This window comes from Coregonus clupeaformis, unplaced genomic scaffold, assembly GCF_020615455.1.
Source record: "Coregonus clupeaformis isolate EN_2021a unplaced genomic scaffold, ASM2061545v1 scaf0055, whole genome shotgun sequence".
Classification (NCBI taxonomy): Eukaryota; Metazoa; Chordata; class Actinopteri; order Salmoniformes; family Salmonidae; genus Coregonus; species Coregonus clupeaformis.
In genome coordinates, this window is record NW_025533510.1 from 62,501 (window position 1) to 89,984 (window position 27,484).

At 45.4% G+C, this 27,484-nt stretch overlaps 1 protein-coding gene across 2 annotated transcripts in view; it reads right to left on the reverse strand.

Moving 5' to 3' along the window:
• The window catches only part of LOC121556436 (melanocortin receptor 5-like), a 61,269-nt gene that overhangs the window by 71 nt on the left and 33,714 nt on the right, over positions 1-27,484 (reverse strand). Inside the window, exons 1-2 of one of the 2 annotated variants that reach the window (XM_041870339.1) lie at positions 1,970-2,414; positions 1-1,327 (exon numbers count right to left, since the gene is read on the reverse strand). The exon at positions 1-1,327 is cut by the window's left edge and continues 71 nt beyond it. In XM_041870339.1, coding sequence (XP_041726273.1) covers positions 228-1,253 — 1,026 coding nt within the window. In that variant the 5' untranslated portion in view covers positions 1,254-1,327; positions 1,970-2,414 and the 3' untranslated portion in view covers positions 1-227. Of the gene's footprint in view, positions 1,328-1,969; positions 2,415-27,484 lie in introns of those variants that run through there. The other variant, XM_041870338.1, reaches the window with a different exon arrangement.

The window sequence follows — 27,484 nt, forward strand, 5'->3', positions numbered from 1 at the left end:
TTTGATTCGGTGGACGAATATCGGGTCAAAATCATTGCTTTAGCAGTTATAGTGTTAAGGCACAAAGGGTTCTACAAGTTGAGCTTAATCAGACTGCATGGGGACAAGGCAGTCTAAGACACATTTTAAGACAGTCTTCTACTCCAATGCACTCTGTTCATGCCCACATCCTGCTGACTACGCCACATGTAGGACCCATGGCCAAAGACTCTATAAGGGTAAGAGTTCTATGCCACTCCAGGTTTATAGCACACAGGGAGACACTCAAACACGTTCCTCAGGCTGTAGCAACAGATTATCTCCTTAAAGGTCTTCCTCATCTCCTGACTCCTGAAGGCATAGATCAGAGGGTCGATCACAGAGTTACACATGATGAGGATGAGGTACATGTTGAAGTGAGACATGAAGCACACACAGTACAGGTTCCTGGGGCAGGAGATCATAAGCATAAGGTGGAGGAAGAAAGGTGCCCAGCAGACGATAAAGATTCCCAGGAGGATGGTGAGAGTGATGGCTCCCTTCATGCTGGCCCTCTGGTGGATGGAGTTGTACCCTGGCAGAGCCGCGATGCGCTTGACATGGGAGCGAGCCAGCATGAACATGTGGCTGTACAGCGAGGCCATGAGCACCAGCATGGTGAAGAACATGGACACCAGGCAAATGATGACGGGGGTGGTGTCGGAGTACATGATAAAGACGATGCCGCAGCCCGTGCAGAAGGTCCAGATGGCTCCGATGATGAGAGCGGCCCTTCTATGAGTCATGATGCTGTGGTAACGCAGAGCGTAGAAGATGGTCACATATCGGTCCACAGCGATGGCCAGGAGAGAACACATAGACGCCACCACCGATATACAGATCATGGAATCAAAGACGTTGTCCATCTGACGAATAAAATGGTCGTCCACAATGAGCTGCCGGTTGGTCAGCAGGTAGATGACGATGGTCTCCCAGGCGTTGGAGACGCTGACCAGCATATCGGCCACGGCCAGGGAACACACAAAGAAGTACATGGGGGAGTGGAGGTTCTTGTTCTTGATGATGGCGCAGATGACCAGGATGTTCTCCAACAAACTGATAATACCCAGGATGAGGAAGACCTCTGTGGCGATGTTGAGCTGCTCACAGGCCTTGGGCTTGGTGAGGGAAGTAGGGGCCACAGTGACGTTGGGGTTATAGTACAGCTGGCTGGAGTTGGAGAACAGAGCCCACATCGGCAGAGACATGGTTGTCATTTCCTCCATAGGGTTCATCTTTATAACTTTGAGTTTACCTTCAGCTCTCTCTCTCTTCAACTCACTGGCACGTTGTCAGGAGCATCATGTTCCTATGGGGAATTAAGAGGAAGAGGATTTAGTATGAGGGACAGGAATTAACTTTATTAGATACTATATACAGTGAGCTCATAAGGTTTTGGGACAGTGACACATTTGTTGTTGTTTTGGCTCTGTACTCTAGCACTTTGGATTTGAAATTATACAATAACTATGATGTTACCGTACAGACTGTCAGCTTTAATTTCAGGGAATTTTCATCCATATCGGGTGAACCATTTAGAAATTACAGCACTTTTTGTGGATAGTCCCCCCATTTTAGGGGACCAAAAGTATTGGGACAAATTCACTTATATGTGTATTAAAGTGCAGAAATCGCTCCGCCATTTCCTGTTTGCTAAAATTCTAATAGTTCGCCTAATTTCAGTTTATGTGGCAAAACAAACAAGTATTGTGTAGAGAACCACTGGACCATCTAAACCGCTGGGAAATTATTTTCCATAAACAATTAATTAATATTTTTAGCTGTTTGAAGCTGGTGTACAAAACCGAAAGTAAAAGAAGCAAAAACTAAACATAAGAAGGAAAGCATAGAAATAGAGCATATAGAACAGATATACCACTTCTTAGACTGGCTTTCAGTGACACACACACAATATGCACGTCTCCACTAATGAATGTAACTGTGTCCTCACATAGCTCTTCTCTGTGCCCTGTGTGACAAGAAGACCTCCACACAGAGCAGATACAAGCCAATGCAGTTCCCTTCTCCAATAGTAGATGCTTACATCTGGAATATTTGGGGAAAAGGCAGTTTACTAATCAGTTTGAAAAGGAAGTTTACTAATCAGTTTGAAAAGGCAGTTTACTAATCAGTTTGAAAACAGAAACGCCAACAGCACACTGGTATTCTTCAATACTTTCTACAATCAATTTAATGGATTTTTACACCAGTTGGTGTAAATGAAAATCCATGTATGTGATTGTGTTGTCGAAACCTTCACAGTAGTCACACGTACAGGGTTGCAGTTGTGATTGCAGGGTTCAGTGAAAATATTTGGCTTGGAGCTCCAACATGTAGGACTAAGTGAAATAAAATAATGAAAATGGTAATAAAAAAACAACATTATTAGAAATAGCTTCAAAGTAATGACTGCTTCAGCACTATATACATATAACAACTGTAGAAATAGCACTATATACATATAACAACTGTAAAAATAGCACTATATACATATAACAACTGTAGAAATAGCACTATATACATATAACAACTGTAGAAATAGCACTATATACATATAACAACTGTAGAAATAGCACTATATATATATATATATATATATAACAACTGTAGAAATAGCACTATATACATATAACAACTGTAGAAATAGCACTATATACATATAACAACTGTAGAAATAGCACTATATATATATAACAACTGTAGAAATAGCACTATATACATATAACAACTGTAGAAATAGCACTATATACATATAACAACTGTAGAAATAGCACTATATATATATAACAACTGTAGAAATAGCACTATATACATATAACAACTGTAGAAATAGCACTATATACATATAACAACTGTAGAAATAGCACTATATACATATAACAACTGTAGAAATAGCACTATATACATATAACAACTGTAGAAATAGCACTATATACATATAACAACTGTAGAAATAGCACTATATACATATAACAACTGTAGAAATAGCACTATATACATATAACAACTGTAGAAATAGCACTATATACATATAACAACTGTAGAAATAGCACTATATACATATAACAACTGTAGAAATAGCACTATATACATATAACAACTGTAGAAATAGCACTATATACATATAACAACTGTAGAAATAGCACTATATACATATAACAACTGTAGAAATAGCACTATATACATATAACAACTGTAGAAATAGCACTATATACATATAACAACTGTAGAAATAGCACTATATACATATAACAACTGTAGAAATAGCACTATATACATATAACAACTGTAGAAATAGCACTATATACATATAACAACTGTAGAAATAGCACTATATACATATAACAACTGTAGAAATAGCACTATATACATATAACAACTGTAGAAATAGCACTATATACATATAACAACTGTAGAAATAGCACTATATATATATAACAACTGTAGAAATAGCACTATATACATATAACAACTGTAGAAATAGCACTATATACATATAACAACTGTAGAAATAGCACTATATACATATAACAACTGTAGAAATAGCACTATATACATATAACAACTGTAGAAATAGCACTATATACATATAACAACTGTAGAAATAGCACTATATACATATAACAACTGTAGAAATAGCACTATATACATATAACAACTGTAGAAATAGCACTATATACATATAACAACTGTAGAAATAGCACTATATATATATAACAACTGTAGAAATAGCACTATATACATATAACAACTGTAGAAATAGCACTATATACATATAACAACTGTAGAAATAGCACTATATACATATAACAACTGTAGAAATAGCACTATATACATATAACAACTGTGGCAGTGATGAATGTCGTTGGGGTGGGTGCAGAGTAAAAGTCCATTGGGCGGGGGGGAGTAGCAGGGGAGAGGGGGGAGAAGGTAGCTGACTAGTGGTGGCTATTCAGCAGCCTGATGGTCTGGGGGTGGAAACTATAGGCCATGATGCTCCTGTACTGCCCGCGTCTGAGTGATGAAAACGGGGAGAACAGCCCGTGGCTCGGGTGGCTGAGGTCCCTGATGATCTTCTTGGCCTTCCTGCGACACCTGGTGTTGTGTGCACCCAATGGTGCGTTTGGTTGAGCGTACCACCCTCTGAAGAGCCTTGCGGTCTGCGGCGGTGCACCAGGCTGTGATGCAGCCTGACAGTAGGCTCTCGATGGTGCTCCTGTAGAACTCTGTGAGGGCCCTCGGGGACAGACCGAATTTCTTCAGCATCCTGAGGTTGAAGAGTGACTGTCGTGCCTTCTTCACCACGGTGTCCATGTGGTTAGACAATTTCGGCTTCTCTGTGAGGTGTACGCCGAGGAATTTGAAATGGTTGACCGTCTCCATGGCGGCCTCGTTGATGAGGATAGGGGGTGTCCAGCCTTGTACTAACGTTGAGGTTGTTCAGGCTGTTGATGGAACTCTTGATAAATGCTGAACATTGCTAATACAAATAAATGTTGTACTACAGTGCCCATGTTATTGTTGTGAAGACTATTTGATTCTGAGTTTAGACATATAAAGTTTGTATGTAAAAACTATTTATAAGATGCATAGTTTCACTTTTTCCCGAACTCACTTCACTTGCGCATAAGAGGGAAGCTTGCGCTACCCGGTGATGGATCAAACACACCACTGGAACGCCGATTAAGCTCTTTACATTTCCTAACTATTCAAAAGATTGCTCCGAAAACCAAACTCAGCAATCGGGGGAGAAGGGCCTTGGTCAGGGAGGTGACCAAGAACCTAATGGTCACTTTGAGAGCGCTCCAGAGTTCCTCTGTGGAGATGGAAGAACCTTCCAGAACAACAACCATCTCTGCAGCACTCCACCAATCAGGCCTTTATGATAGAGTGGCCAGATGGAAGCCACTCCTAAGTAAAAGTCACATGACAGCCCACTTGGAGTTTTCCAAAAGGCACCTAAAGGACTCTCAGACCATGAGAAACAAGATTCTCTGGTCTGATGAAACCAAGATTGAAGTCTTTGGCCTGAATGCCAAGCTTCACGTCTGGAGTAAACCTGGCACCATCCCTACTGTGAAGCATGGTGGTGGCAGCATCATGCTGTGGGGATGTTTTTCAGTGTTAGGGACTGGGAGACTAGTCAGGATTAAGGCAAACATGAACGGAGCAAAGTGCAGAGAGATCCTTGATGAAAACCTGCTTCAGAGTGCTTAGGACCTCAGACTAGGGCGAAGGTTCACCTTCCAACAGGACAACGACCCTAAGCACACAGCCAAGACAAAGCAGGAGTGGCTTCAGGACAAATATCAAATGTCCTTGAGTGGCCCAGACAGAGCCCGGACTTGAACCAGATCGAACATCTCTGGAGAGACCTGAAAATAGCTGTGCAGCGACGCTCCCCATCCAACCTGAGAGCTTAAGACGATCTGCAGAGAAGAATGGGAGAAACTCCCCAAATACAGGTGTGCCAAGCTTGTAGCGTCATACCAAAGAAGACTCGAGGCTGTAATCGCTGCCAAAGGTGCTTCAACAAAGTACTGAGTAAAGGGTCTGAATATTCATGTCATTTGTTTCATACATTTGCTATAATTTCTAAAAACCTGTTTTTGCTTTGTCATTATGGGCCATTGTGTGTAGATTGATGACTTTTTTCAAATCCAATGTATTTTCCACAGAGATTCGACATAACAATACTAACTTCACCAGTTTGTGCCCAGTGGGAATGAACACAAAACACATGTAAAGCAACATTTTCGAATGCTAGAGGTCAATAGGCCTTCCCACACGTACACTGTCAAAATATTAACACATTCAGTGACATTCAGTGAATTTTATAAGTGAAACAAATTATCTAAAATCCTGTGCAGAGAGTTTTAATTTCTGTCCCAGGGATGTCTATCTCTCTATCGATCAGACATTCTGATGCTGGTGATGAATCAGACCACATAATTAAGCCTATTAGTGGAAATGACTGCAGGAAATACCAACACATTGTCTGGAGGTAGAAACAGACTTCCTGCATCAATGTGTTCACCTTTAGGTTACATGGTTGGGTTTGAAATTCACCTCACATGGCATTTGAATGGCGCCGGAGGAGATGGCTGCCGTTTTACGGGCTCCTAACCAATTGTGCTATTGTGTGTGTTGTTTTGTGTTATTTGTAACTTATTTTGTACATAATGTTTCTGCCACCGTCTCTTATGACCGAAAAGAGCTTCTGGATATCAGGACAGCGATTACTCACCTCGTACTGGACGAAGATTTTTTCTTTAACAAGTCGGACGCGAAGGATTTTCTTCAGACACCGGACAAGGCCCAAATCCCCGTCATTCACATGAGAAAGAGACGGAGATATCAGGGATGTAGGTCGGGGTGCCTTATAAGGTTCCAATGGTGAGTGGGTAATCTGCCTCTACCATCAGTCCTATTAGCCAACGTACAATCATTGGATAATAAAATAGATGAACTAAGATCACGGATATCCTACCAACGGGACATTAAAAACTGTAATGTCTTACGTTTCACCGAGTCGTGGCTGAACGACGACATGGATAGCATACAGCTGGCGGGCTATACGCTATATCGGCAGGATAGAACAGCTGCCTCCGGTAAGACAAGGGGTGGCGGTCTGTGTATATTTGTATACAACAGCTGGTGCACGAAATCTAATAATAAGGAAGTCTTGAGGTTTTGCTCGCCTGAGGTAGAGTATCTCATGATAAGCTGTAGACCACACAATTTACCAAGAGAGTTCATCTATATTTTTCGTAGCTGTCTATTTACCATCACAAACCGATGCTGGCACTAAGACCGCACTCAATGAGCTGTATAAGGCCATAAGCAAACAGGAAAATGCTCATCCAGAGGTGGCGCTCCTAGTGGCCGGGGACTTTAATGCAGGGAAACTTAAATCCGTTTTACCTAATTTCTACCAGAATGTTAAATGTACAATCAGAGAAAAAAATTAAACTCTAGACCACCTTTACGCCACACACAGAGATGCGTACAAAGCTCTCGCTCGCCCTCCATTTGCCAAATCTGACCATAACTCTATCCTCCTGATTCCTGCTTACAAGCAAAAATGTAAGCAGGAAGCACAAGTGACTCGGTCAATAAATAAATGGTCAGATGACGCAGATGCTAAGCTACAGGACTGTTTTGCTAGCAAAGACTGGAATATGTTCCGAGATTCTTCTGATGGCATTGGGGAGTACATCACATCAGTCACTGGCTTCATCAATAAATGCATCGATGACATCGTCCCCACAGTGACTGTACGTACATACCCCAACCAGAAGCCATGGATTACAGGCAACATCCACACTCAGCTAAAGGGTAGAGCTGCCGCTTTCAAGGAGCGGGATTCTAACCCGGACGCTTATAAGAAATCCCGCTATGCCCTCCGACGAACCATCAAACAGGCAAAGAGTCAATACAGGACTAAGATTGAATCGCACTACATCTGCTCCGATGCTTGTTGGATGTGGCAGGGCTTGCAAACTATTACAGACTACAAAGGGAAGCACTGCCGCGAGCTGCCCAGTGACACGAACCTACCAGACGAGCTAAATGATTTCTACGCTCACTTCGAGGCGAGCAACACTGAAGCATTCATGAGAGCATCAGCTGTTCCGGACGACTCTGTGATCACGCTCTCCGTAGGCAATGTTTTTTAATAAAAATAAAATAAAATAAATAAATAGGGGGTAGATCAGGGGGTAACCCTAACCCTTTAATATTGTAGATAGATTGTAACTTCCATCAATGTAATTGTCTGTATCACTTCCAATCCCCCATATGTTTTTTTTCTTCTCGCAAATATATATATATATATATATATATATATATATATATATATATATATATATATATATATATATATATATATATATTGTATTCCCTTTATAACCCCCTGTCTCTCATTGGTTATTGTGTGTGATTGTTTTCCGTGAGGTCGGCAGTGTTCGGGTGTATGCGTATTTTGTTTCCTCCCTGTTTGGAGGTTTTGTTTGTATTTTGATTACTGTGCTAGTAAAGTTCGTCTGCCAGTAGCTCGGTGTCCTGCGCTTGACTTCGCTCACCGCATACACGTCGCCCTGAAAGACTCACACACCATTCATGGAGTCAGCAGGAGCGGCGGTGCCAACTGGATCAATGGAAGAACGCGTCGAACACCAAGCGGCCATGATCCAGGCTCTCCGCACCGCCATGGAACGGGTGGTGAGCACTATTGAGCGATGGGAAAGAGGGGGTCTGCCTACGCCTCCTCCAACGATATTCGATCATCCACCAGAGGGTAAAGCGGCGGGTGAGCGTCTATTCCACCTTAGACAGGGGAGGAGGAGCGCACAGGAGTTTGCGCTGGACTTCCGGACGCTGGCTGCCAACGCGGGATGGCCTGCAGGGACACCAACCTCAGCTTTGACCAACTGGTGGACATGTCCATTCCCTGGATACCCTGTTGGCTACCCGCGGACGTCCGGATTCAGGGCCGTCCATTCCATCCCCCAGCACTTCCGAGCCGACCCCTATGGAGCTCGGAGGTGCTGGTGCTAGGGAGACCAGGAGAGAGGCCGTCCCCTGCACCAACTGTGGCCGCAGAGGACACACTGCTGGTCGGTGCTGGGGAGGGTCTCCTAGGAATCGAGGCAGTGGGCGACGCACTGATGAGTCATTCCAGGTGAGTAGGCACCCAACTCACCCAGAGCTCTCTGCTGATCATATGTGTATTAAAGTTGTGTTTCCCGAGGTTTTTCCTCACTCCCAGCATAAGGCGCTAGTAGATTCAGGCGCAGCTGGGAATTTTATCGATCGCCAATTCACCTATAAGTTAGGGATTGTACTTGTTGATGTGCCCTTCCCCATCCATGCCCTAGATAGCCGCCCTTTGGGGTCAGGATTGATTAGGGAGGTCACAGCGCCTCTCAGGATGAAAACGCAGGAGGGCCATGAGGAGATCATTTGTTTGTATTTGATTGATTCTCCTGCGTTTCTCGTGGTGTTGGGGCTTCCCTGGTTAACATCTCATGACCCCAACATTTCATGGCAACAGAGGGCTCTCAAGGGATGGTCTGATCAGTGTTTCGGGCGGTGTGTAGGTGTTTCCGTAGGGACAACGACTGTGGAAAGCCCGAACCAAGTTCCCACCATGCACATTCCACCGGAGTATGCCGATTTGGCACTCGACTCAATTACCACCTCATCGACAGGGGGATTGTGCGATAGACCTCCAAGTAGGCGCTGCGCTTCCACGTAGCCATGTGTATCCTCTGTCTCAGGAGGAGACGGCGGCTATGGAGACATACGTCACCGAATCTCTGAGACAGGGATACATATGGCTGTCCACTTCCCCTGCGTCCTCAAGTTTCTTTTTTGTGAAGAAGAAGGATGGGGGTTTACGCCCGTGTATTGATTACCGTGGTCTCAATCAGATCACAATCAAATACAGCTATCCTCTCCCTCTGATTGCTAGTATGACGGAGTCATTAAACGGGGCGCGATTCTTAACAAAATTGGATCTCAGGAGCGCGTACAATCTGGTGCACATTAGGGAGGGAGATGAGTGGAAGACAGCATTCAGTACCACCTTGGGTCACTATGAATACCTCGTCATGCCATACGGTTTAATGAATGCTCCTTCAGTCTTCCAATCATTTGTGGACGAGATTTTCCGGGACTTTCATGAACAGGGTGTAGTGGTGTATATTGATGACATTCTAATATACTCCACTACACGAGCCGAGCATGTGTCCCTGGTGCGTCGAGTGCTTGGTAGACTGTTAGAGCATGACCTGTATGCGAAGGCGGATAAATGTCTGTTCTTCCAGGAGTCCATCTCCCTCCTGGGACATCGGTTGTCCGCGTCAGGGGTGGAGATGGAGATTGACCGCGTTTCTGCCGTGCGTAATTGGCAGACTCCCACCACGGTGAAGGAAGTGCAGCGGTTCTTGGGTTTTGCTAATTACTACCGGAGGTTTATCCGGGGCTTTGGACAGGTAGCAGCTCCCATTACCTCCCTGCTAAAGGGGGGTCCGGTGCATCTGCAGTGGTCAGCTGAGGCGGACAGGGCGTTTAGACATCTGAAGGACCTGTTTACCTCGGCTCCGGTGCTGGCACATCCAGATCCCTCTTTGGCGTTCCAAGTTGAGGTGGATGCGTCCGAGGCTGGGATCGGCGCTGTGCTGTCTCAGCGCTCGGGTACGCCACCAAAACTCCGCCCCTGTGCTTTCTATTCTAAGAAGCTCAGTCCGGCGGAGCGCAATTATGACGTGGGGGACAGGGAGCTGTTAGCTGTGGTTCAAGCCCTGAAGGTGTGGAGGCATTGGCTTGAGGGGGCTAAACACCCTTTTCTCATTCTGACTGACCATCGTAACCTGGAGTACATCCGGGCAGCGAGGAGGCTGAACCCTCGCCAGGCAAGGTGGTCTATGTTTCTCTCCTGATTTGTATTTAAGCTCACCTGTAGACCAGGGTCACAGAACGCTAAGGCAGACGCCCTGTCCCGACTATATGACACAGAAGAGAGGTCCATTGAGCCCACTCCCATACTCCGGGAGTCTTGTCTGGTGGCAACGGTGGTGTGGGAGGTTGATGCGGACATCGAGAGGGCGTTACGTACCGATCCTACTCCCCCACAGTGTCCAGAGGGTCGGAGGTACGTGCCGCTCGAGGTTCGCGATCGATTGATATATTGGGCTCACATGTCACCCTCCTCTGGTCATCCTGGTATTGGTCGGACAGTGCACTGCCTTAGTGGGAAGTACTGGTGGCCCACTTTAGCTAAGGACGTGAGGGTTTATGTTTCCTCCTGCTCGGTGTGCGCCCAGTGTAAGGCGCCTAGACACCTGCCCAGAGGAAAGTTACAACCCCTACCCGTTCCACAACGGCCGTGGTCTCACCTATCGGTGGATTTTGTCACGGACCTTCCCCCCTCCCAGGGGAACACGACGATCTTGGTCGTTGTGGATTGGTTTTCGAAGGCCTGCCATCTCATTCCTATGCCAGGTCTCCCTACTGCCCTACAAACTGCTGACGCCCTGTTCACACACGTCTTCCGGCACTATGGGGTGCCTGAGGATATAGTGTCTGATCGGGGTCCCCAGTTCACCTCTAGAGTCTGGAGGGCGTTTATGGAATGTCTGGGGGTCTCGATTAGCCTTACCTCAGGTTTTCACCCCGAGAGTAACGGGCAGGTGGAGAGAGTGAACCAGGATGTGGGTAGGTTTCTGAGGTCCTATTTCCAGGACCGGCAGGAGGAGTGGTCAGGATATATTCCCTGGGCAGAGATATCCCAAAACTCACTCCGCCACTCCTCCACTAACCTTACGCCTTTCCAGTGTGTGTTAGGTTATCAGCCGGTCCTAGAACCTTGGCATCAGAGCCAGATCGAAGCCCCTGCGGTGGACGAGTGGTTTCGGCGCTCAGAAGATACCTGGAACGCTGTGCATGTCCATCTGCAGCGGGCTATCAGGCGGCAAAAGGCGAGCGCCGATCGCCACCGCAGTGAGGCTCCGGTGTATGCACCGGGAGATCGGGTCTGGCTCTCGACCCGAATCCTGCCCCTTCGCCTGCCCTGCCGGAAGCTGGGTCGGCGGTTTGTGGGGCCATTTACAGTCCTGAGGAGATTGAACGAGGTATGCTATAGGTTACAACTTCCCATTAATTACCGCATCAACCCCTCGTTCCATGTGTCTCTCCTCAGGCCGGTGGTGGCTGGTCCACTCCAGGAGAGTGAGATACGAGAGGCTCCTCTGCCCCCGTTGGACATCGAGGGGGCTCCGGCGTACTCAGTCCGTTTCATCTTGGATTCGAGGCGTCGAATGGGGGGTCTGCAGTATCTCATGGAGTGGGAGGGGTACGGTCCGGAGGAACGGTGCTGGGTCCCTAGGAGGGACATCCTAGATCCCTCCATGTTGAGGGACTTCCACCAGAGTCATCCGACTCGCCCTGCTCCGCGTCCTCCTGGCCGTCCCCGAGGCCGGGGTTGGCGCACGGCTGGAGCCGCGCGTCATGGGGGGGGTACTGTCATGGAATCAGCCGAGAATGCCCCTCCTCCTTGTTCGGGCAGGCTTCGGCGTTCGTCGTCCCCGGAGTACTAACTGCCACCGATCTATGTTTCGGTGTTTGTCTAGTTTGTCCTGATTGTTTTCACCTGTTTCCCATTATGTTATATTGTATTCCCTTTATAACCCCCTGTCTCTCATTGGTTATTGTGTGTGGTTGTTTTCCGTGAGGTCGGCAGTGTTCGGGTATATGCGTATTTTGTTTCCTCCCTGTTTGGAGGTTTTGTTTGTATTTTGATTACTGTGCTAGTAAAGTTTGTCTGCCAGTAGCTCGGTGTCCTGCGCTTGACTTCGCTCACCGCATACACGTCGCCCTGACAGAGGGAAATAAGTGTTTGACCCCTCTGCAAAACATGACTTAGTACTTGGTGGCAAAACCCTTGTTGGCAATAACAGAGGTCAGATGTTTCTTGTAGTTGGCCACCAGGTTTGCACACATCTCAGGAGGGATTTTGTCCCACTCCTTTTTGCAGATCTTCTCCAAGTCATTAAGGTTTCGAGGCTGACGTTTGGCAACTCGAACCTTCAGCTCCCTCCACAGATTTTCTATGGGATTAAGGTCTGGAGACTGGCTAGGCCACTCCAGGACCTTAATGTGCTTATTATTGAGCCACTTCTTTGTTGCCTTGGCCGTGTGTTTTGGGTCATTGTCATGCTGGAATACCCATCCACGACCCATTGTCAATGCCCTGGCTGAGGGAAGGAGGTTCTCACCCAAGATTTGTCGGTACATGGCTCCGTCCATCGTCCCTTTGATGGGGTGAAGTTGTCCTGTCTCCTTAGCAGAAAAACACCCCCAAAGCATAATGTTTCCACCTCCATGATTGATGGTGGGGATGGTGTTCTTGGGGTCATACGCAGCATTCCTCCTCCTCCAAAAACGGCGAGTTGAGTTGATGCCAAAGAGCTCGATTTTGGTCTCATCTGACCACAACACTTTCACCCAGTTCTCCTCTGAATCATTCAGATGTTCACTGGCAAACTTCAGACGGGCCTGTATATGTGCTTTCTTGAGCAGAGGGACCTTGCGGGCGCTGCAGGATTTCAGTCCTTCACGGCGTATTGTGTTACCAATTGTTTTCTTGGTGACTATGGTCCCAGTTGCCTTGAGATCATTGACAGGATCCTACTGTGTAGTTCTGGGCTGATTCCTCACCGTTCTCATGATAATTGCAACTCGACGAGGTGAGATCTTGCATGGAGCCCCAGGCCGAGGGAGATTGACAGTTCTTTTGTGTTTCTTCCATTTGCAAATAATCGCACCAACTGTTGTCACCTTCTCACCAAGCTGCTTGGTGATGGTCTTGTAGCCCATTCCAGCCCTGTGTAGGTCTACAATCTTATCCCTGACATCTTTGGAGAGCTCTTTGGTCTTGGCCATGGGTGGAAAGTTTGGAATCTGATTGATTGATTGCTTCTGTGGACAGGTGTCTTTTATACAGGTAACACGCTGAGATTAGGAGCACTCTCCACTTTAAGAGTGTGCTCCTAATCTCAGCTCATTACCTGTATAAAAAAAACCTGGGAGCCAGAAATCTTTCTGATTGAGAGGGGGTCAAATACTTATTTCCCTCATGAAAATGCAAATCAATTTATAACATTTTTGACTTGAGTTTTTCTGGATTTCTCTCACTGTTCAAATAAACCTACATTTAAAATTATAGACTGATCATTTCTTTGTCAGTGGGCAAATGTACAAAATCAGCAGGGGATGAAATACCTTTTTCCCTCAATGTATCTTGCATATCTTATTTTCCAGCATTATCAATTAATATGCATAATAAACCCGGATAGCCATTGAATTACATTACCAGGAGGAGAGCGAGAGAATACATGGATGAACAAACCAGGAGGAGAGAGAGAGAATACATGGATGAACAAACCAGGAGGAGAGAGAGAGAGAATACATGGATGAACAAACCAGGAGGAGAGAGAGAGAGAATACATGGATGAACAAACCAGGAGGAGAGAGAGAGAATACATGGATGAACAAACCAGGAGGAGCGAGAGAGAATACATGGATGAACAAACCAGGAGGAGAGAGAGAGAGAATACATGGATGAACAAACCAGGAGGAGAGAGAGAGAATACATGGAAGAACAAACCAGGAGGAGAGAGAGAGAGAGAGAATACATGGATGAACAAACCAGGAGGAGAGAGAGAGAATACATGGAAGAACAAACCAGGAGGAGGAAGAGAGAGAGAATACATGGATGAACAAACCAGGAGGAGAGAGAGAGAGAGAGAATACATGGATGAACAAACCAGGAGGAGAGAGAGAGAGAGAATACATGGAAGAACAAACCAGGAGGAGAGAGAGAGAATACATGGATGAACAAACCAGGAGGAGAGAGAGAGAGAGAGAATACATGGATGAACAAACCAGGAGGAGAGAGAGAGAATACATGGATGAACAAACCAGGAGGAGAGAGAGAGAATACATGGATGAACAAACCAGGAGGAGAGAGAGAGAATACATGGATGAACAAACCAGGAGGAGGGAGAGAGAGAGAATACATGGAAGAACAAACCAGGAGGAGGGAGAGAGAGAGAATACATGGATGAACAAACCAGGAGGAGAGAGAGAGAGAGAATACATGGAAGAACAAACCAGGAGGAGAGAGAGAATATATGGATGAACAAACCAGGAGGACAGAGAGAGAGAATACATGGATGAACAAACCAGGAGGAGAGAGAGAGAATACATGGATGAACAAACCAGGAGGACAGAGAGACTACATGGATGAACAAACCAGGAGGAGAGAGAGAATATATGGAAGAACAAACCAGGAGGAGAGAGAGAATATATGGATGAACAAACCAGGAGGAGGAAGAGCGAGAGAGAATACATGGATGACCAAACCAGGAGGGGAGAGAGAGAATACATGGATGAACAAACTAGGAGGAGAGAGAGAGAGAATACAGGGATGAACAAACAAGGAGGACAGAGAGAGAGAATACATGGAAGAACAAACCAGGAGGAGAGAGAGAATATATGGATGAACAAACCAGGAGGACAGAGAGAGAGAATACATGGATGAACAAACCAGGAGGAGAGAGAGAGAATACATGGATGAACAAACCAGGAGGACAGAGAGACTACATGGATGAACAAACCAGGAGGAGAGAGAGAATATATGGAAGAACAAACCAGGAGGAGAGAGAGAATATATGGATGAACAAACCAGGAGGAGGAAGAGCGAGAGAGAATACATGGATGACCAAACCAGGAGGGGAGAGAGAGAATACATGGATGAACAAACCAGGAGGAGAGAGAGAATATATGGATGAACAAACCAGGAGAGGAGAGAGAGAGAATACATGGATGAACAAACAAGGAGGAGAGAGAGAATATATGGATGAACAAACCAGGAGGAGGGAGAGAGAATACATGGATGAACAAACCAGGAGGGGAGAGAGAATATATGGATGAACAAACCAGGAGGACAGAGAGAGAGAATACATGGATGAACAAACCAGGAGGAGAGAGAGAGAATACATGGATGAACAAACCAGGAGGACAGAGAGACTACATGGATGAACAAACCAGGAGGAGAGAGAGAATATATGGAAGAACAAACCAGGAGGAGAGAGAGAATATATGGATGAACAAACCAGGAGGAGGAAGAGCGAGAGAGAATACATGGATGACCAAACCAGGAGGGGAGAGAGAATACATGGATGAACAAACTAGGAGGAGAGAGAGAGAGAATACATGGATGAACAAACCAGGAGGAGAGAGAGAATATATGGATGAACAAACCAGGAGAGGAGAGAGAGAGAATACATGGATGAACAAACAAGGAGGAGAGAGAGAATATATGGATGAACAAACCAGGAGGAGAGAGAGAGAGAATAAATGGATGACCAAACCAGCAGGAGACAGAGAGAGAGAATACATGGATGAACAAACCAGGAGGAAAGAGAGAGAGAACAAGAATACAGGATGAACAAACCAGGAGGAGGAAGAGCGAGAGAGAATACATGGATGACCAAACCAGGAGGGGAGAGAGAATATATGGATGAACAAACCAGGAGGGGACAGAGAGAGAATACATGGATGAACAAACAAGGAGAGAGAATATATTGATGAACAAACCAGGAGGAGAGAGAGAGAGAGAATACATGGATGAACAAACCAGTAGGAAAGAGAGAGAGAACAAGAATACAGGATGAACAAACCAGGAGGAGGAAGAGAGTGAATACATGGATGAACAAACCAGGAGGAAAGAGATAGAGAACAAGAATACAGGATGAACAAACCAGGAGGGGGAAGAGAGAGAATACATGGAAGAACAAACCAGGAGGAGAGAGAGAGAATACATAGATGAACAAACCAGGAGGAGAGAGAGATTGAATACATGGATGAACAAACCAGGAGGAGAGAGAGATTGAATACATGGATGAACAAACCAGGAGGAGAGAGAGATTGAATACATATATGAACGAACCAGGAGGAGAGATAGATTGAATACATGGATGAACAAACCAGGAGGAGAGAGAGAGAGAACAAGAATACAGGATGAACAAACCAGGAGGGGGAAGAGATTGAATACATGGATGAACAAACCAGGAGGAGAGAGAGAGAGAGAGAGAGAGTTTGAGTTTTAAATAATATTTATTGGGTCTGGGAGCACACCACACAATAAATACTCATACAAAACCGTAGTTACACATCAATTAAAAACACAACTCCAATTCCTCCTCCACAGTAACTAAACACAACAGCCTCTGAATACCCCATATACTCATAAACAGATCAATATTGTTGACAAGTTTATAATAGGCAAACTCAACCCTTAGTCTTGCTGCCAACATTCCCTCCAGCATTCCCACCACATCCACAGACCCATGTCCCCGAATACTGTTCTTTCGGGTCTTCCATATCGCTAATTTTGCTGCCCCTATCACAAAATTAAGCATCACAACTACACCTTTTTGACTAAACCTGTACTTTGGCCCAAATATATACAGTTGGGAAGAGAAAACCTCTCCCAGTGTTGAGAACCAATTAGTGATCAGGTCAATCATCCCGACCAACCTGGGACACTGTAAAAACAGATGTGCCAGAGTTTCAGACTCAGCACAGAATGGACACTCCTCCCCAACAGTAGGATCCAGGTGTACCAGATGCATGTTGGTGGCAATGGCTCCATGTATTATCCTCCATTGGAGGTCAGCTGTCCTCTTATCAATAGGCAGTTTGTATAATGATCGCCAACAACCTTTTGGGGAGGCACCTGGACCAAGCACACCCGCCCACCTCATCGATTTTACCCCTTCCAGGGAAGAGGCATGGGACACCTTTACACATATTCTGTACATGGCCTTCTTTCCCACCTTGAACTCCCCCAGCTCCGGGGTATCAAAGGAAAGCAGCATCCCCACGTCCTCCTCGAATGCCCCCGCCGCAGCACTAACAATCAGTGCAGGGAACACATAATCCAGACCCTCCTTCCACCGATCAGAATTGGAAGTGTCAGTCACACACTGCAGATGAAGTACTGGCAAGGAGTCACAGACCTCAGCGACGACCTTCCTCTGTAGGCGAGACGATCGGATCCCCGCTCTTTCTCCCAGCTCCTCCAATGACCTATTCCTGTTCCGCATCAGATGACCCAGCTTAGTACACCCCATGCCTAACAGGCATGAACGTAGGCTAGCTGAACCCAGAACACGGGACTGGATGGCAGTGTTGTGAAAAAGAGGCTCTTCAAAAAGCCACATCCCTGGTGGCGTGCAGGCCTTACAGGACTTGACCAGAACTCTCCAAGCCTGCATAACAGACTCATAAAATGGAGTCAGGCCAGGCAACTCACCCCCCTCCAGCTTTAAGAGGAAAATGTGCTTGTCTAAGCCCAAACAGCCCGCTCTCCTCATCAATGTGTAGGCTGTGTCAACCCAGCTAGAACCACTTCTATGCTCGCTTCGAGGCAAGCAACACTGAAGCATGCATGAGAGCACCAGCTGTTCCGGACGACTATGTGATCACGCTCTCCGTAGCCGATGTGAGTAAGACTTTTAAGCAAGTCAACATTCACAAGGCCGCTGGGCCAGACGGATTACCAGGGCGTGTACTCCGAGCATGTGCTGACCAACTGGCAAGTGTCTTCACTGACATTTTCAACATGTCCCTGACCGAGTCTGTAATACCAACATGTTTCAAGCAGACCACCATAGTCCCCGTGCCCAAGAACTCTAAGATAACCTGCCTAAATGACTACCGACCCGTGGCACTGACGTCTGTAGCCATGAAGTGCTTTGAAAGACTGGTCATGGCTCACATCAACAGCATAATCCCAGAAACCCTAGACCCACTCCAATTTGCATACCGCCCCAACAGATCCACAGATGATGCAATCTCTATCGCACTCCACACTGCCCTTTCCCCACCTGGACAAGAGGAACACCTACGTGAGAATGCTATTCATTGACTACAGCTCAGCATTCAACACCATAGTGCCCTCTAAGCTCATCACTAAGCTAAGGATCCTGGGACTAAACACCTCCCTCTGCAACTGGATCCTGGACTTCCTGACGGGCCGCCCCCAGGTGGTAAGGGTAGGTAACAACACATCTGCCACACTGATCCTCAACACGGGGGCCCCTCAGGGGTGCGTGCTCAGTCCCCCTCCTGTACTCTCTGTTCACCCATGACTGCATGGCCAGGCACGACTCCAACACCATCATTAAGTTTGCCGACGACACAACAGTGGTAGGCCTGATCACCGACAACGATGAGACAGCCTATAGGGAGGAGGTCAGAGATCTGGCCGTGTGGTGCCAGGACAACAACCTCTCCCTCAACGTGACCAAGACAAAGGAGATGATTGTGGACTACAGGAAAAAAAAGAGGACTGAGCACGCCCCCATTCTCATCGACGGGGCTGTAGTGGAACAGGTTGAGAGCTTCAAGTTCCTTGGTGTCCACATCACCAACGAACTATCATGGTCCAAGCACACCAAGACAGTCGTGAAGAGGGCACGACAAAGCCTATTCCCCCTCAGGAGACTAAAAAGATTTGGCATGGGTCCTCAGATCCTCAAAAAAATTCTACAGCTGCACCATCGAGAGCATCCTGACTGGTTGCATCACCGCCTGGTATGGCAACTGCTTGGCCTCTGACCGCAAGGCACTACAGAGGGTAGTGCGTACGGCCCAGTACATCACTGGGGCAAAGCTCCCTGCCATCCAAGACCTCTATACCAGGCGGTGTCAGAGGAAGGCCCTCAAAATTGTCAAAGACTCCAGCCACCCTAGTCATAGACTGTTCTCTCTGCTACCGCACGGCAAGCGGTACCGGAGTGCCAAGTCTAGGTCCAAAAGACTTCTCAACAGCTTCTACCCACAAGCCATAAGACTCCTGAACAGCTAATCATGGCTACCCGGACTATTTGCACTGCCCCCCCACCCCATCCTTTTTACGCTGCTGCTACTCTGTTAAGTATTTATGCATAGTCACTTTAACTCTACCCACATGTACATATTACCTCAACTACCTCAACTAGCCGGTGCCCCCGCACATTGACTCTGCACCGTTACCCCCCTGTATATATAGCCTCCCTACTGTCACTTTATTTTACTTCTGCTCTTTGTTTTTCTCAACACTTTTTTTTTTTTTTTTTTTTTTTTTGTTTTATTCTTACTTTTTTTGTTTAAAATAAACGCACTGTTGGTTAAGGGCTGTAAGTAAGCATTTCACTGTAATGTCTGCACTTGTTGTATTCGGCGCATGTGACCAATAAAATTTGATTTGATTTGATTTGATTTGATTAGAACCGTCACTGTACAACAGTCTCTGTGCTGCTTGAAGCCAGAAAGCCATGATCCTGGAAGAAATGTCCACCAGGCCTTGCCCACCCTCGTGCAGTGGCAGGTACAGGGCTGAAGCTTTAATCCAATGTTGTCCAGACCAGAAGAAATTGACAAGGGTCCTCTGAAGCTCTTGTATCAGACCCGTTGGTGGCTGCAAAATCATTAGTCTGTGCCACAGGGTAGAGGCAGCCAGGTTATTAGCTACCAGTACCCTTCCCCTATAAGACAGCTGGGGCAGCACCCATTTCCATCTTGACAGTCTGGCACACACTTTCTCCACTACACCCTCTCAGTTCTTTTTCTGAAAGACATCGGAGCCTAGAAAAAACCCCAAAGTCTTCATCCCATCTCTGCCCCACTGAAGCCCCCCTGGTAACCATGGAGCAGACCCCATCTGAAGCTGGCCTGCCCACAGCGCTTCACTCTTTCCCCAATTGACTCTAGCTTAGGAGGCCTCCTCATACACCTTTAAAGCGTTTGAGAGAACCTTAACATCCTCACCCCCTGTAATAAAAACTGTCACGTCATCTGCATACGCAGACAGTGCTATCGTGGGACCCTTCATTACACCTGGCACAGAGAAACCAGTAAGCTTCGCTCTTAAAAAACAAAGCATTGGTTCAATCGCCAGACTATATAACTGCCCTGAAATTGGGCATCCCTGCCTGATGCCCCTTTGGACAGGGATGGGGCAACTCAATCCACCCCCCACCTTCACCATACACAAGGCCCCAGCATACAGTAAATTCATCCAAGACAAAAAAACATCCCCAAACCCAAAGGCTTTCATTGTTTTAAACAAGTACTGGTGGTCCACACGATCAAAAGCCTTCTCCTGATCCAAAGAAAGTAAACCCACATTTACATCAGACAGTTTACAACTGTCTAAAACATTTCTTATTAGAAACAAGTTGTCAACAATAGAGCGATCAGGTACACAGTAGGACTGGTCCTTGTGGACCAACAATCCCAGATACTCTTTCAACCTGTTTGAGAGACATTTAGAAACAATTTTATATTCTGCACACAGCAAAGCAACAGGTCTCCAATTTTTTTTGAGAGCCAAATCCCCCTTTTTTGGCAACAGTGAAAGTACCGCACATTGACAAGATACAGGAAGAGAGCCCTCATGAAAAGATTCACACACCACTTCATACAAATCCTCCCCAATAGACCCCCAAAAGTGCATATAAAACTCAGATGGTAAACCATCAAAGCCAGGGGCTCGGCCTGTTGAGAGCTGCATAACTGCTGTGGACAGCTCTTGCAGAGTAATGTCAGAGTCCAAAGCAGCTCTCTGCTCAGGTCCCAATTGAGGAAGACCGTGTAACAACTGTTCAGTACACAGAGAATCACAATCCTCCGCCTTATAGAGGGCAGAATAGAAATCCACGGCATGTTGACGCATTTCACTGTCATCCGTGGTCACCTTCCCATCAGGGAGACGAAGGAAGACCATCTGTTTACGTTACAATGTCGACTGTCCTAGGTAAAAATAAAAAATAAAGCACTAGGAGCATCCATATCCTTGAGGGAAGCGAAACGAGACCTAATCAAGGCACCCTTCACTCTTTCATGCAGAAACGACCTCAGTTCATGTTTCTTGTCCTGTAAGTTCATGAATACTACAGGGTCATTCTGAGTGAGCAACTTCAATTCAATAGATTTGATGTCCTGTTCAAGGGCCCTGATAGTCTCTTTAACTTCAGTACTAGACAGAGCAGTATACTGTTGACAAAATAATCGTATTTGGGCCTCCCCAACCTCCCACCATTGTCTCAAGGACTCAAAATTCCCCTTTGTAACCCTCCATTTTTCCCAAAACAACAAAAACCTTTCACAAAACATGACATCATGTAACAATTTAACATTAAAATACCAATAAGATGATGACCTTCGTGGACAGGACAAGTGAATATCAACAGTGACAATATGGTGATCAGAGAAACCCACAGGAGTAATGTCACACCTTCCAACCCTACTACAGTATTGCTCAGATACATACAACCTGTCTAACCTTGCTGCACTGTCATGACCTTCATTAACTTTTAGCCATGTGTACTGCCTAACTTTTGCATTCCTTACTCTCCACACATCAGAAAGCTCAAACTCAGTTAACAGACCAGACAGCGGTGCGATCAACAGTAAAATCCACTGTACAGTTCCAGTCCCCCCCTAAAACCATACACCCCTCTTGGTCACACTGTCTTAAGGTTTCCTTTATTTTATCAAAACCAACAATACGCTCTGTACCCTCATTAGGAGCATAAACATTCAAAAAACAAAACAAAACCCCCATAACATCCACCTTGACCAATAAAACCCGACCCTTAACAATCTCTGTTGTAGATACCACAGTCACCCCTAAGCCTGAAGAAAACAAGATTGCCACCCCAGCACTGAAATTAGTACCATGACTGAGTATATGCTGCCCCTCCCACCACATACCCCAGTCAACCTCATTAGCCTCATCACTATGTGTCTCCTGTAGGAAAACTAAATTAAGCCTTTTCTGTTTTATTACTTCTAATACCCAAGCCCTCTTATTCCTGTCCCTTCCTCCATGAATATTGAGAGAACCTACCCTTAGTATCTCCATGTAGAAAAGAAAAAGGAAAAGCAGAAGATACCACAGAGAAACCAGACAAAGAGAATAAAACACCCTATGAGGCATAATCATCATCATTATTAAAATGTTCTCTTAACCTGACCACGTTTCCCACCACCTTTTGCTGCTGTAACAGCAGTAACACATTTCCTCAAGAGAAACCGCTTCTTCTCACTCAACTGGTCTAACCCCACCGTCTTCTGTAACATCACAGCTGACCTCACAAACTTATCAACATCAAAATAATCTGCCAATTCGACAGATTTCCCAAAAGTCTGATCCAGAAACCCATTTACCTCCTCTAGATTGTAAATTGAGTCCTCACCAGCTGATATCGTATCAAGAGAGATATCCATATCCTTCTCCTGATCCTCCTCAACTGAGGCCACAGACCACTGACTCCCCTCTACCACATCCCTTTGAACACTCCCCACTTGTACCCCATCACTCGTACCAAGCATCTCCTCCACTACCTGGGAGAATAGCCCCACCTGAACTCCATTACTCGTAGTGGGCATCTCCTCCACTACCTGGGAGCCTAGCTCCACATGAACCCCCTCCTGTACCCCAGCACTCGTACTGGGCACCTCCTCACCAGTCTGAGGAAATGGCTCATCAGATCCATCCTTACCTTCTACAACAATATTTTTCTGCTGCATAACATTTCCCTCTGGTACAAGTTGCAACTCTGTGCCCTCAACACGGACAACTTGTTCCTCAGCAATAGATGCTTGTGGCTGCTCTACCGCTGTCAGCCCACCTCTCCCTACATCAGTGGGCTCAGGCGTTACGAGGACCACCTGCGCCCCTCCCTCTGCCTTCTCCCTTTTCGTGCAAGCATGTCGCTTATGACCAACATCCCCACACTCAAAACACTGTTGACTACCCGTACTAGCATAAGCCATATACAGTCTATTGTCATACTTGACTTTAAACGATAACTCCAAAGTCTGCTCCGGTGAGTCCAAAAACATAAACACCTGTCGCCGAAACGACATGACCTGTTTCAACGCCGGGTGTTTGCAACCCAACGGGACAACCTTAATTGAACTTGCAAAGTTCCCAAAGCGCAATAACTCGCGCTCCAAAAGCTCATTTGGAATAAACAGCGGTACATTTGAAATCGTTACCCTTGTTGACGGAGAAAAAAAGCGGCGTAACTTGAATAAACATTCCTTTAAGAAGTACGCCATGCTCAACCATACGATCAACAAGGCACTCTTCTTTAAGAAATACCACCACCGCTTTATTCATCCGTGATGCATAAGCAACATTCTCATATCCTACCTTCTCTCCAACGGCGACCAGAAACTCCTCCACCGTGACAGTAGCTTCAGTAACACACCTAAAGCCGTGCCGAAGTGACAGGGACGGCGTCCCCATTCGGGCTGCCATCCCCACCAAAATCAGGGTAATTTCGACACGAAAAACTATATACTTAATTCTACCACAACAAGAAAATAGAAATAATAACCTTAATCATGCATAGAAGAAAAAAAAAGGATATCAACAAGAAAAGGAAAACCGAAAGAAAACCCAGGATATCTAACTCTACACAACACTCGCACTTAGCACTCACTCAAACAATTCCCAGCATGCACCAAACACTCCCAGCATGGAGAGAGAATACATGGATGAACAAACCAGGAGGAGCGATAGAGTATACATGGATGAACAAACCAGGAGGAGCGAGAGAATACATGGATGAACAAACCAGGAGGAGCGAGAGAATACATGGATGAACAAACCAGGAGGAGCGATAGAGTATACATGGATGAACAAACCAGGAGGAGCGAGAGAATACATGGATGAACAAACCAGGAGGAGCGAGAGAATACATGGATGAACAAACCAGGAGGAGAGAGAGAATACGTGGATGAACAAACCAGGAGGAGAGAGAGAGAGAATACATGGATGAACAAACCAGGAGGAGAGAGAGAGAGAGAATACATGGATGAACAAATCAGGAGGAGAGAGAGAGAATACATGGATGAACAAACCAGGAGGAGAGATTGAATATCATGATGAACAAACGAGGAGGGAGAGAGAATACATGGATGAACAAATCAGTAGGAGAAAGAGTGTCACGCCCTGACCTCTAGAACTCTAGTTAGTTTGGTCAGGGTGTGCATGTTTAGATTCTAGTTGTTGTACTTCTATGTTTGGCCGGGTGTGATTCCCAATCAGAGGCAGCTGTCGCTCGTTGTCTCTGATTGGGGACCATCCTTTAGTAGCCCGTAGCCCGGTTGCCTTGTTGTGGGATCTCGTTCCTGTCAGGCTGGTTGTTGTGTAGCCCATAGGACTTTCACGTCACGTTTATTTGTTGTTTTTGTATGTTTATTCTATATAATAAACATGTACGCTTTTCACGCTGCACCTTGGTCCGACCCATTCCTCAACGTTCGTGACAAAGAGAAAGAGAATATGTGGATGAACAAACCAGGAGGAGAGAGAGAGAATACATGGATGAACAAACCAGGAGGAGGAAGAGAGAGAGAATACATGGATGAACAAACCAGGAGGAGGAAGAGAGAGAGAATACATGGATGAACAAACCAGGAGGAGGAAGAGAGAGAGAATACATGGATGAACAAACCAGGAGGAGGAAGAGAGAGAGAATACATGGATGAACAAACCAGGAGGAGGGAGAGAGAATATATGGATGAACAAACCAGGAGGAGAGAGAGAGAATATATGGATGAACAAACCAGGAGGAAGAGAGAGAGAATACATGAATGAACAAACCAGGAGGAGGGAGGTGTTTGCAGGGTTTACTTGATAAAGGAATAAATCAGCTGGTTCTTCTTGGAGACCTGGAGATAAATACAGCATGTTGGGACAGGGACTGAACATATGCTCGTATTTCCCCAACAAACAAAGTTTGAAAACATTTGCTTTGAGTGTCGTAAACTCCTGAAAGAGGAAGAAGCATGTTTTCAAGCCAGGACATCACATGAGAGGTAGAAGCTTCATTATTCCTCTAAGGATGTCTTCTCTTAAAGAGATCCCTGCTGCTCAGCCCTATACATTCCTCTCTGGGTCCGTATTCAGAAATATTATCAGAGTAGGAGTGCTGCTCTAGGTTCAGTTTTGCCTTTTAAATCATAATAAATATGATATGATCTAGGGACCTGACTAGATCAGCACTCCTTTTCTGAGAGAATTTTTGGAATACTGGATGATCATTCCATTCTGAAATATCTACCTGTCAGCCCTAAATCTCTCTATCTTCACTATCAGCCCTAAATCTCTCTAATAGCTCACCTATATGCCCTAAATCTCTCTAATATCCCCCTATCAGCCCTAAATATCTCCACTATCAGCCCTAAATCTCTCTAATATCTCAGCTATCAGCCCTAAATCTCTCTAATATCTCAGCTATCAGCCCTAAATCTCTCTAATATCTCAGCTATCAGCCCTACATATCTCTAATATCTCAGCTATCAGCCCTAAATCTCTCTAATATCTCAGTTATCAGCCCTAAATCTTTCTAATATCTCAGCTATCAGCCCTAAATCTTTCTAATATCTCAGCTATCAGCCCTAAATCTCTCTAATATCTCAGTTATCAGCCCTAAATCTCTCTAATATCTCAGCTATCAGCCCTAAATCTCTCTAATATCTCAGCTATCAGCCCTAAATCTCTCTAATATCTCAGCTATCAGCCCTAAATCTCTCTAATATCTCAGCTATCAGCCCTAAATCTCTCTAATATCTCAGCTATCAGCCCTAAATCTCTCTAATATCTCAGTTATCAGCCCTAAATCTTTCTAATATCTCAGCTATCAGCCCTAAATCTTTCTAATATCTCAGCTATCAGCCCTAAATCTCTCTAATATCTCACCTGGTCCTCTGTAGCTTAGCTGGTAGAGCACAGAGCTTGTAACGCCAAGGTAGTGGGTTCGATCCCCTTGACCACCCATACACAAAAATGTATGCACTCACTAAGTGTAAGTCGCTCTGGATAAGAGCGTCTGCTAAATGATGTAAATGTAATAGGTGCATTCACCTTATAGCCAGTGGGATCACCACTTCACAATGTTAAAAAAAAAAAAATTATTTCTTGTTTGGGTTGGGGTAAGGGGGGGGTAGAAGGATTACTTTATCCTATCCCAGGTATTCCTTAAAGAGGTGGGGTTTCAAATATCTCCCTTTAGGCCCTAAATCTCTCTAATAGCTCACCTATCAGCCCTAAATCTCTCAAATAGCTCACCTATATGCCCTAAATCTCTCTAATATCTCCCTATCAGCCCTAAATCTCTCTAATATCTCACCTGGTCCTCTGTAGCTTAGCTGGTAGAGCACGGCGCTTGTACCGCCAAGGTAGTGGGTTCGATCCCCTTGACCACCCATACACAAAAATGTATGCACGCATGACTGTAAGTCGCTTTGGATAAAAGCGTCTGGTAAATGGCATATTATATTATTATTACCTATCAGACCTAAATCTCTCTAATATACCCTTTCAGCCCTAAATCTCTCTATATCCCTTTCAGCTTTGAATGCTCTATCTCACATATAAGCCATAAATATCTCTAATATATTCCTATCAGCCCTAAATCTCTCAAATCTAAATTTCAGTCTTAAATCTCTCTAATAGCTCCACTATCAGCCCTACATCTCTCTAATATCTCCACTATCAGCCCTAAATCTCTCTATACCCTTTCAGCCCTAAATCTCTCTATACCCTTTCAGCCCTAAATATTTAAAATATCTACACTATCAGCCCTATATCACTCTAATATCTACACTATCAGCCGTACATCTATCTAATATCTACACTATTAGCCTTACATCTCTCTAATGTCTCCACTATCAGCCCTAAATATCTCTATTACCACTATCAGCCCTAAATCTGTCTATACCCTTTCAGCCCTAAATCTCTATCTCAATTTCAGCCCTGTATCTCTAAATTCCCTATCAGCCCTAAATATCTCTATATCCCTATCAGCCCTATATCTCTCTAAAATTTCAGCCC